The sequence below is a fragment of the Tachypleus tridentatus genome, chromosome 13, assembly GCF_004210375.1.
Source record: "Tachypleus tridentatus isolate NWPU-2018 chromosome 13, ASM421037v1, whole genome shotgun sequence".
NCBI classification, from domain to species: domain Eukaryota; kingdom Metazoa; phylum Arthropoda; class Merostomata; order Xiphosura; family Limulidae; genus Tachypleus; species Tachypleus tridentatus.
This window is the reverse complement of record NC_134837.1, coordinates 153,532,032-153,544,860: the sequence shown is the minus strand read 5'-3', so window position 1 is coordinate 153,544,860 and position 12,829 is coordinate 153,532,032. Positions and strand designations below refer to the sequence as shown.

The window sequence follows — 12,829 nt, the reverse complement described above, 5'->3', positions numbered from 1 at the left end:
AAAATACTGTTCACATATATAATCACATGTGGTGTCAATACTATTTAACACTTTTATCATTTAATTATAAAACTATGTACGGCATAACACTTTGATGTTTTGTAGAAAGGAATGCCTGTAGTGTTGAACTATATTAGTAAAGCAAATGAATTTGTGACTCCAACAATAAAGAAAGAAAAAAAAGACTGTTTTAAAAGTGACTACCAATCACACACCAGAGGTAGCGAAGAAAGTTAAATAACTTACTATAGAACACAGTCCATTAAGCTAAAGTAGGAACAAGGTACCACCAGATCCATGTTCACTTGTTTATCCTAAAGCACACAGCCAAGTGGAAGATCAACCGTTGAAAACTGCACAAGCAGTATGTGGACTCTGACATACAGAAGTATTTCACCACAGTGAATGAAATACAAGTATACTTAGATGTAAGAAACAGGATTTAGTATTATACTGCTAATGACACAACATTTCAAAACTAGTACAAAGGATGTTAAAAACTTTTCCAAGGAATTATGGTCAAAGAAATTAACAGCTACAATGGGAATTTAAACATTTAGAGTTGAGGAAAAATCCATAATTAACTCTGGCAATTATCAAGCTAATGTGTTATCACCACTAAACCATGATGAAGCATCTTTATATAGGATGGATGTTAATGAGACATTGTCCAGCAGTGAGTTGAACTCATTGAGCTAGTCCTTTTGGAAAGATGCAAGTACAACAGGGAATTCACATAATATCACTCATAAACATACAATCAGCATATGCACCTCCCACTGGTTTCTGTCTCTTTCCTTTGTTCAAATGGGTCCTCTGGAGTCATCATTCATGTCCAACTGATAGACTTTTCTTTTCAAAAGTGGACTAACACTTATTTCAGTGTGCCATACAAAATCCTTCTCCATCACACAAAACATCATCAGCAATAGAAGACTAGATTGTAAGGCCTAGGTATTCATTACCATATTATCAAAGACGGTGGGCAACATAATAATAAAGATAACAAATCTTCCTTTAACCTTTTTAAGAGTTCAATAACATATCACATTCTAGCTTTTAAATGGTTACTTTTATTTAAAACTTGATGCATGCCTGCTTTAATTTTGATTAATAACTTATTAATCACTTTTACACACAAATCCATTATTCAGCTCAGCTGTCATTTGCATATGTGACATTTTGTTAGAAAATAAATAAATATCATAATTTTTATTAAATAAAATTATCAAAATACTACAATCAAAGAATTCTACCTGTTCATTTGAAAATCTCAAGCAAGGCCAGATGTCTTCTTTATAGATACGCATCAGAAAAGGGTGTGTTTTTAATAGATGAGGATTTTTTCTCCAACTAACAAATTCCTCATGGCATACTGGGTCCACCTGTAAATAACAAACCAAGAAACTTGAATCACATGAATTTTTAATATAAAAACACAAGAAAAGCTCTTAAATTATAGTACCTAAAAATTTAATTTCAGTTTTAAAATGTTTAAATTCTCCTTTTAATCTTTTCAGTTATTATATAAATACTCAGAAGTATACTTCTGTTAGATTAAATACTAAGGCACAAAATAATAAACCTGTTTAAAACAGGTTCTTACTAAAGCACTACACAGATTCAAATTTTTTCATCATGAGAAATGCTTATTCAAGTGCAATATTTGGCAAGAAAGTAAGAAATAATAGCATAAATTTATATTCTTTTTCCAATAAGGTTTTCATTCTTAGACACTTCCGTATAAGAATAAGAAACAAAATAAAAATTCACAAACACTCACTTCTGAATTATCTGTGCTACTACCAAAGGTTGAAGTTCCTTTAACAGGTGAGCATGGAGGAGATTCTGTTTGTGAGCCTAATTCATAGTTGCTAGGAGAACGTTTGTGTCCTGAGCGTAGGACAGCATTAACACCACTATGCCTGCCAGCAAGTTGAGGGTGAAGATAGTGATTAGGCATGCTGGGAGTTGAAGTAATTACGAGGGTTTTCAAAGCCTGAACTTCAGCTTGAATAACATCATTCTATGTAACATGATTAAAAATTCAAAGATATTTCAATACCATCATATATAATTTTCTAATTATGAAAATGTTTAACACATATACAGTAATGTGAAAAAGTTAAAACACCCTATGAAAGCCTGTGTATTTTTGTAACATTTTTGAATATATAGATATTTAATCTCAATTTTAACAATACTGAGAGATTATAGGAATATAACTAAACAATTAAAACTGAAGAAAATACTTTTCAAGATCTTCTGTAAATGTATTTCTACAAAAATGCATATTCTAACCGAGGAAAAAGTTAGGACACCCTACCCCCTAATAGCTAGTGTTACCCCCTTTGGCTGAAATAACTGCAGTGAGACGCTTCTTGTAGCCATCTACCAGTCCCTGACATCAGTCTGAAGAAAAGTTGCCCCACTCTTCAATGCAGAATTCTTTCAGCTGTGAGGTGTTTAAGGGGTTTCTTGCATGTACAGCCCGTTTTAAGTCACCCCACAGCATCTCAATAGGATTAAGATCTGGGCTTTGATTTGGTCATTCCAGGACTCTCCATTTCTTAGTTTTCAGCTAGTCCTTGGTGGATTTACTGATATGTTTTGGGTCATTGTCGTGTTGCAGGGTCCAGTTCCGCTTCAGCTTTAATTTTCTTACACATGTACTCACATATTCCTCAAGCACCCTCTGATACACAGTAGAATTCATGGTGGATTCTATAATTGGGAGCTGTCCAGGTCTTGCTGCAGCAAAGCAGCCCCAAACCATGACACTTCCACCTCCATGCTTCACAGTTGGTATGAGGTTCTTTTCCTGGAATGCTGTATTTGGTTTACACCAAACATGTCCTCTGTTCTGGTGTCCAAATAATTCAATTTTGGACTCATCTGTCCAAAGAACATTATTCCAGAAGTCCTGGTCTGTCTACATTCTCTGTGGCAAACTTCAGTCTGCCTTGATGTTTCTCTTAGAGAGCAAAGGTTTCCTCATTGCATACCTCCCATGCAAGTTAAACTTGTGCAGTCTCTTTCTGATTGTAGAGGCATAAACTTTCACATCAACAGTAGCTACAGCCTGTTGTGGTCCCGTGATGACATTTTAGGGTTTTTGGAGACCTCTTTTAGCATCTTGCAGTCTGCTCTCAGAATGAACTTGCTTGGACGACCAGACCTGGGCATGTTGGCAGTTGTTTTGAAAGCCCTCCACTTGTTAACTATTTTCCGGACAGTGGAATAGCTGATTTCAAAATCTTTTGGGATCTTTCTAAATCCAATCCCTTACCAGACTCATAAGTTGCTACAATTGTCTTTCTGAAGGTTTCAGAGAGCTATTTTGCTCTCACCATGGTGTTCATTCTCACTTCAACATTCAGGAACACACCAAACTAAATGTCTGAGGTTTAAACTGGGCAAGCCTCATTCAAAATGCTGAGTAACAATCTTGTAATCATGTGCATCTGCTGTGATACACTTGTGTGTGAGTTGAGCCATTTTAAGTGGGAATAAATGTGGGGGTGTCTTAACTTTTTCTTCAATTAGAATATGCATTTTTGTAGAATGACATTTACAGAAGATCTTGAAAAGTATTTTCTTCAGTTTTAATTGTTTAGTTATACTCCTATAATCTTTCAGTATTGTTAAAATTGAGATTAAATATCTATATATCCAAAAATGTTACACAAATACACAGGCTTTCATAGGGTGTCCTAACTTCTTCACATGACTGTATTAGTTATTTTCAGTATTCAATAATTATCAATAATCACTGCCAAAATGAGGACTCCTCAATTAATAAAGTTATTACATTTGTTTTCAGTCACAACAAAACTATTGATAGCTATCACTTACATCACTATAATATTTGTTAACAGGTCTGAAAGAAAACAAAATAGAATTTTAAATTACACTTAACAGTAAAACTAGGAAAGGAGAAAGTGCTACCAATGAAGCTTAAATCATATCCATTAATTTATTTTTTCATTTGTTATCTAGCATTGTTGATTGTACACAGGATAAACATTACTAATCTCTTCAATAAACCATAATACTTCAGGCCAAAATGAATTTCTTCAGTTAAGATACCAGAGAACTTCATTGTTTATATTACAAAACATTTGAAGAGCATGGATGCAATCATTTTAAGACTTGAGACTACATTCTCAAACAGAGCATTAAAAAGGAGCAATATGATTGAGCAGACATAAATAAATTCATTAAGAATGATAATAAATTATTCAATTTACTAGAATATTTTCCTTAGAAAAATATTCACATTTAAATTGAAACATTACAACAAAGCCCTAACATTAAATTGTAAATTCATTCCAAAAAGACAGTGAGGCTGAAACACAAGCCCACTCTTTTACATAAACAGATTTTAAACCAAAAATTAAAATGCTCCTTTACAAATCAAAGCTAATGATCTAGCAATATTATCAAGTTCCTCTGTTAAAATCTTCAAAGTAGAGTGATATGAAAATTCTAAAATAGGAAATAACTAAGTTAATATTTCCATGAATGAAAACACACATACTATTTGTTATTTTCTATTAATCCTATAGGTCTAGTTTTCAACAATTCATTCTCAAATACACACACTCCGATATTAAAATCACACCACGAAATGTTGACTCATGTTGAACAAAAATGTGCTTGTCTCTCAAACATAATGAATATGTTTACAAAAGACTGTATACATTTTGAAACTTTTTCCATGAAAAAAAATTTGAAATGTTGTAGAAACACCTTCATGTGTTATACTACCTCTACATGACTTCTGTTAAACTCAGTACACTTCTGCAGGTATCTTCATGTTCTAATAAACACACTTTCAAGAATGTGTTGTGAAACTGCATTATATATTTTACTGATTCAGTACCTGACTGACATTTGTAAATGTATTTAAACCAAAGATTTGAAAGTATAATGCCCATGGCAGTAGTCCTGCGTGCCTGATGCTGCAGTTCATTTTTTTTAGGTCTAAACTAGCAAGACACGATAACATTTGAGGGATTGTAAATCAACTAATACTTTATCTTTCATAATTTAAAAGTTACTTTGATTGACGATATAATAAACCATTTCTAGAAACCCAGTATTTCTACAAACAGTTATTAAGGAATTAGTCAATGTACTTCGATGAGGATACATTAAAGCCAAATTTAAAATGGTCCCCTACCAATGGTTAATGGTCTTTTACACAAATACATTGCTGTAATTTTATAAAAAGCTTCTCCTATTAATTTTTGAAAGCAGAGTGACATGAAGATTCTAATTTAAGAAATATAACTCATGTACAAAATGTTTAAAATTAAATGTACACTTCAACACCTGATATATTTATGTTCCCCCTTGTATATGTTTGTCATGAAATTCATCTAACTGTTCTCCAATTCATTCATGTAGTTATTTACTTCTTATTTATCTTATTCTTCTTTCTTTTCATTTGCTTATTTCTTTAGTAATCCAAATAGTTGTTGATCTCTCAGTATGTTACCCATATTACTTGCATTTCAAGTATATCTTTGGTTGAGTTGTACTGAAAACCAAAACATTTGTTCTTACAGTAGGAAACATATATATAACTTGCAAGTTTTTATACAAGGATGAGTATCTTATATTAAAATGATTTTGAATATGCAAGTAATATGTCATCCACAACTGATATAAACTCAATGTGGAAAGGCACATATCAGAGTTGCACTTTGACATTGTTTGACATAGTGTTCTAGATGTGACATAGATAGTGTTCTGGCAGTGAAGACTAATCATTTTGGGGAAGGATGCATAACATTCTTTTCCAATTTAAAATATTCATATGCTTAGATCACAAAGATATCTTCAAATTGGGGATTTAGAATTTCTAAGATTTCATGTAATTCCAATTTTATTTAAAGGCATTGGAAAATAAAGGAATATGAATCAACTTGAGATAACAAAACCATTCAAAAAGAGACCTACTCAGCAAAATGCAGTGTGTTGTAGCATATAAGAATGCATAAAGCATTCAGTAACAGTATGCAATATAATCAAAAAGGATCTTTATCTGGAAACTATACCAAAAGTATGTAGGTTTACCAAAATAAAGGTTATAATCATACCTCCCTTTTAACCATTTCAAACCTTGAGCAACTTGAGAATGAATTGGTATTTATGGTATTCCATATGAAGACATACCAATCAAAGCAACTATGGAATTTTGTGCAACCACACTATTAATAGAGGCACTGGGAAACCATTGTTCTTGTACACTAGGTAGATTACAGAAAGTAATATCAGATGAGTAGTGTGCTTTGGTCGTAACAACCTTACTTCTAAAACTTTTGCAATTAAAACTATGATGCAGAGGTATTGTTAAGATGCTCAGTTGTCAACTAGGGCATGATTGGATGTAACAATATGGACTGTAACACACAGTAAGCCTCTAAAATCAATTTGGTATGTGTTCAAATATCTGTAGTCAATGTTGCATTTAATATATTATTTCAGAAATTATAACTAAAATAGCATATAAATTTCATTTTAACAAAACTAGAATACCATTAAAGACAACACTTTTTTATTGTCCAAATTATGTGCAAAAACAACTAGTGTATATACCAATATCTACTTTGAGTTTCACAATGCATACAGATAAAAGCGTAGTTCAGATATTTTATTTATCCAAAGATGAGTTGTCAATAATTTTCAGGAAGTTATTTTCTACATACATGCAATAATACAGAGAGTTATAATTTTCCTACACTGCAAATGTATTTCCAATTGGTACTTGTATCTTTTAACAAAATTACCTATTTTTGTTCAGTGCTGCCCTCTGTATGCAAACTTTTTATATGCCTGTCATAAACTTTCTACTCCCCCTATTGGAATTGAAAGATTCCACCATGTCTCACCAATAGGTGCATGACATGCTCATGTGGTGCATGCAACTCCCACTATACTCTTTACCAAACTATTACTTTGAAGTTTGGCAAAAGACCTAAACCTCAGAGTAAATTGGAGAGGAAGAGTGGGAAGTTTCAGAGGAGTTAAACACCTATCAAAAACACATTTTCAGTAAAAAAAAATTATAATTTCCAATATGGTAACTACCTCCTCACAAAATTAGCTAGAACCATACATTGAAGAGTTACAGGGACCAGCATAAAGAAACGAGAGAACTGAATTTGCAAATCAGAGGACTTTCTGAACCAGGTATACTCTTTGCACCTCTGTGGAATGTAGAAAAGGATAAGAACACATATGTGTGAAAGAACTGTGTCAAAATAGTGTTCCAAACCATATAAAATAAATATAACTCAATCCCACACAGAGAAAAGTGAGTAAAACAGTAGATTTGCTCTCAGGTGTAGAGTGGTTAGGGAGTGATGGCCCGTACTCAGTAAACCAACACATTTAAGAACCATGCTGCTGTGAACTGGCATACATGTGGGGATAAGATAAGAATCAAAATGAATTCACTTCAAACCCAAGAAAGTACAGTATTGAGAATTGTGCGGTCTCCCAGACATGACACAAATATTAGCACTGAACTATCGATCCAAGGACTCATTAATTGTATTGAAAACAGTCTACTGTATGCAATCAACTCCACCAATTTACCATAACTATCTAAACGACAACAATATCCCCACATTATGACAGGATGAGGGAAGAGTCAATGGACAGTGGTGTAACAATCCCACACACCACTTCTGTGATCCACAACACAGATGGAGGAAATCAAGAGAGAAGACAGATAACCAAAACATGTGTGAGGACTTACTTCAACTTCTTTTACTCTAAATCCAAAACACAACTTCAGGGTATTGACATCCATGTAAGAGTAGGATGAAAGTTTTCAACCAAAGAGGTGAACTTCATTTTGATATATTACTCCTTCATAAATGTCTATTGCAAAGAGGACAGTACTTCATCTACACCCACAAAACACTACTGCTCTGCTCTGCACTGAATGATTATAGCCATCTTTTTTAGTGAAACCTATTCAGGAGAATGTCTCCAAAGTCAACCATCCCAGCAGCTTGGAAATGGAAAGTGGTAAGGACTCCCATATTCTACTAGAAGAAAGGAGGATGAAAAAGCAGAGGAAAGTCTGGAGGAACATCATTACCTGAGATAGAGCAATGAGTGACCACAACTCCATTTTGAAAGGCAGACCATACTGAGCTGTAAACTACAGGCATGGTAGGGACAGGCAGCTATCCACTTATGCTTTATCCATGCAGTTCGTGAGTGGTACAATCTGGTGAGTGTTTATAAAGCAAAATATTGCAAGGTTTTTCACCTACAAGTGATCTTATGAAACATCACATTTTAAGAGTGAGAAATGTAAAGACATAGAATATAAAGCATGAGTCAACATCACTGTACAGTGCAGATTTCAGGTTAAAGAATATACCTGGTCAGGCACCACTTGCCACAGACCAAGATTCATATAATTAGGAAAGAAGAAAAGACCCCCAAAAAGTATAAAAAGTGAGAATAGAACTCAAAGTCCCATCAAAGTCTAAAGAAAAGCCACAGGTGGAAAATGAAAACCTAATGAAGAGACCACAATATGATTTAAGTAATGGGAGATGAACATAATGGGCATAACCCATATGCCTGATTGTAGAATATCCTCCACTAAATGATGAAAGCAAGAGGTGAAGGGGAAGTTGAAGTGTCTAAGCTAACAAGAAGACACCCAAAGCAAATTCTGGAAGGAAAAGGAATAAGCCAGCTAGATCAAAAGTCAGACCTAATTAGTCAGAGTTAAAGGTGGAAGATCATGAAGGGAGGAATATGCCAGGGGATAAAGAGTCACGAAAGGATACCATGGAAGAAAGCCATATGGGCAATATAACAATGAAGAGCCCTGACCAAACACAGATCCAGTTGAGAGCAAATATGAGGAATGGAAGGAAATGAAATAGGTAAGGTCTTTGGGATGAAGGAATGATCTGGATAAAGAAGAAGACAGGTATGGTGACTAAGTTAAACATCAATGACAAACAAATCTGACCACTGATGTAAACAGACTAAAAGAAGAAGAAAAGTATGTTTTAAGGGAAAGAAACATGAGGCAAATGGTTTAAAGTGGGGGAATGGAGTACCAAATTAACATCCCAATTTGTAAAGGTATGTCACCTTGGAAAGCAATGCAACCAGAAGGATACAGAAGCATGGTAAGAACAAGTGAAGTGAAAACTCTATAGTATCAGGAAAAATGAGAGGTGTAGGATAAAGCTGCCCAATAATCTGAGATCGAGGAGATAAAATAACCAAGTAAAAAATCCTGCCACTCAAATAACAGTAAGCAGGAAGCATGCATGAGAGTTGTATACCAACTGTGGAACATCTTCCATTTGCACTGATCCACTTCCATGGGAGGACATATGGAACCAGCTAAAAGGTAAGCAACTTGATGAGAGAAACCAGATCTCCTTGCCAAGGACCAGGTATAAAGATGCAGGAAGTAGAACCAGCAAACAAGGTTGATGAATGGAGGGAAAAGGCTGAAGAGGTACAGGATGTGAGAGTAGTAGGTGTTTTAACCACAGAAATCACAGGTGAGCTGGCCAATTAAAAGTACCCACCAAGGAGTAATATAGATGAGAGAGATAACCCAATGAAGTTATCAGATGAGGATAAATATAAAAATATTTGTGGGACCAATCTTGGCTAAAGGCATTGACTGTTACATCCTGGGGGACTATCAACCAAAAGAGTCGTAACTTGTGATTGAGGCATGTAGCAAATGCATGCACATGGGGAGAGCCCCACTGACTAATATAGATGAGTGATAGGTCTAAAGAAGTATGAAACTTTGAGCAGACTACAGACACACCCCAACTCCCCGAAATCTTGGATCAAAATAATGTGGCAGCCTTTTCACATTTAAAAGTGGCTGAGAAAACCACTACAGGAGATTCTGAGCTGTTGATTGGTTATTCACATGTCATATTTTGTAATACGAACATATAAAGGACTGTTTCTAAAAATGGAAAGAGGTGACCTGGGCTACTGTGTTTGATTCAGTACGTAAGCCATACCTCAGCAATATAAAAAAATGATGTTCACATTTTATATTCTAGCTTGTCAATATTGATAATTTGAGTTTCAATTTTTGTGAAACTACATACATAGTATTTTGACATCACACCCATTTAATCTGAACCAGTGCTTCATTCACCATACCATGTGACTCACTAAAATCTGCATTTAAATTATTTTTTTATAGCTACTTTAAATTAAGAAATTAACTTGTATATAATACTAAACTTTGATTTACAATCTATAGTTTAGTTCTTTTTATAGTTACTTTAAATTAAGAAATTAACTCGTACATAATACTAAACTTTGATTAATTCCAAATTTATTGACATAAATTCATAAAATAGCAGTTCAATAAAGTTTTGAATGCAATTCCAGAAACATAATGACATGGCCTTGACCTGTAACCTGTCATGAAAGATTTAATGGAGATGGCCAGGCCTGACTGATACAAATGTTGAAAAAGACCCCCAAAATGGATGAGATATTGAGTTAGTGTTAGGAGGATCTTCTCTAGTTTGATTAACATTCTCATTCAAAAAGTTGCTAGAAGAACTGGCCAAAAATGGCTAGCTGACTCTGTAATAATGAAAACTCAATCCCTGTGCATGAAGATGTTGAACAAGTGCTCAGACTGACCAACATGAAGAGTAAAGGGCCAAAGCATGCCTAAATGGTAGAGCTTAAAATTAATAAACCACCCTGATATGGACAAACCAAAGTTAAGGATGAGGACAAGTTGATGTAGGTGTATGAAGATCAGTGTTGCTAATGTCCATTTTGGTCATCTCTAAACCCAGAGAAAGTGTTCACCCCAGGATGAGAAAAGATTCAATGATAAATCAAGGCAAGCAAACAAAACAATTGAGGCAAGTTAAATCTATGACTGGTCTCAAATCCCCAGTTTTCTTGGGAAGAACAAAAAGTTAGGAATGAAATCTATTGAAGGATGGAGAACATGTCACTTCTGAGAGATGCTGACTGATCACGGGATTCCAAGGAGGAGAAAAGGAAATAGGAAAGGAGATATAAGAGGTGGAGAAAGTAAGAGGACAACAAATCCTTCTGATAAAACCTGAAGAACCCATTAATCCTCAACAAAGGAACATCATTGATAAAGAAAATTGGTAAGCTCAGCTCCCACTAGGACAAATTCCACAGGGTAGTTACCAATACTGCTGGTAATGCGAGGTGTATCATTAAAAAAAATTACAAAAAGCACCCCAAGAAGAAGAGACAGGTAAAAGTTGGGAAGGGGAAAGGATAGGAAAAGGTAATAAGTGACATATGGGGCTCCAACTAAAACAAATGTGCAACAATATAAATAAGGGTAAATTGTTCTTAGCCTGATGCCACCCATGGCTCTATTGTTTCTAGGATCATGTCAAAAATGTATCAACAAAGAAATGGGGCTGCACAGAAATGCTGAAGATAAATCTACAGTAAAAGAACCCAAGCCAAATTTGCATCACAAGTTAGAAGGTCCCAACAACAGAAAAACTGCACATGCAAAGCCAAAGACAACAAATGAAACAGAATAGAGGAAATAATGGAAAGGGTGCTCTCAGAAAACCCCCTCAGGATTTCTGTGGAGAGGCTCAGAAAGGATGTGTAGAGAAGAAAGATACTGTAAAAGAATTGTGAGGATAAGATGCAGACACGAATAGTGGGCATGGGTCAGACTGGAATGTGATTCAGGAGCCACCGCTCATAAAGGCAATATGGAACCGAACAACTGTTGGTTCAAAAAGAGATAGTCAGCATGATGGTATTAAAGTGCAAACTAATCTGAAGCCAAAAGGAAACAAGGTACTCCAATTCCATTGCTTAATTATGAAACAAACTGATCAGTATGAACCCAAATAAAATGGGAGGGAGGAAAACTCAAATGAGTGGGAAGACTGGTTATATAGTTAGGAAAAATGTGACTTACAAGAAATAGGAGAAAGGGATAAAATGTCACATACCTGAGAAACAAATTCCAAAAAACCACATTAGGTTCATCAGCATGAACAGACTTCCCTAGGAGGAACCAGGGCAAGGTCCAAGGACAAAGGGTGGCCTATGTAACATTCAATCTCCCACACAGATAAATCCACTGTCAGGCTACCCACTCCTGAAGTTTAAGATAGATTGCTGATCACTGGTATGCCCCATAAAATGGTAGCATAAACTTCTGAATTTATTCAAGAAGAGTACCAAATTCAAATGGTAAAAAAAATAATGCAATTGGAATTGATAAAAATTTAAAGTAAAAAAAAAAAACTTTCTGAATAAAAACTAAGGAAATTAAAGTCAACCACTTTTTTGAAACTGAAGCTGAAGCAAACAAGAAGCATGTTCTAGAACAAGTGCTGCCAAAAAAGTGATAGTTTGGTAGAGAAGTATAGAGCATGGCATACTCTTATTGATGATGTGTGATGACTTGCATGAGAAACATGTTATTCTTTCAACTAAAATAGGGGTAAGCATAAAGCTTGTGGCATGCTCATAGAGAGCGGCACTGAACAAGAATAGCTAAGTTTGTGAGAGGACTAAGTACCACATTGGAAGCATTCTTCTTGATAAAATTTAGTGCTTACCTTAAGATTTGCTTCCATTAATAGCTTTTCAGATTTTGCATGTCTTATATTTGCTTCACGAACCATACTGTGAGCCTCCTACAGAAGAATGATTAATATTTTATGCATTTAAAATTCAGAAGTTACAACAAACAATTTCACTTTGTGTTAACTTTTTTTTAAGTGATCAAAACTCGTCTATAAAATTTTATACCTATCTTTAT

The 12,829-nt window shown here is 34.7% G+C and overlaps 1 protein-coding gene across 1 annotated transcript in view; it reads right to left on the bottom strand.

Annotated features, from left to right (window-relative positions):
* LOC143237267 (guanine nucleotide exchange factor for Rab-3A-like) overlaps positions 1-12,829 on the bottom strand; it is a 46,784-nt gene that overhangs the window by 12,400 nt on the left and 21,555 nt on the right. Inside the window, exons 5-7 of the mRNA XM_076476331.1 lie at positions 12,627-12,704; positions 1,784-2,026; positions 1,257-1,385 (exon numbers count right to left, since the gene is read on the bottom strand). Coding sequence (XP_076332446.1) covers positions 1,257-1,385; positions 1,784-2,026; positions 12,627-12,704 — 450 coding nt within the window. The remainder of the gene's footprint in view (positions 1-1,256; positions 1,386-1,783; positions 2,027-12,626; positions 12,705-12,829) is intronic.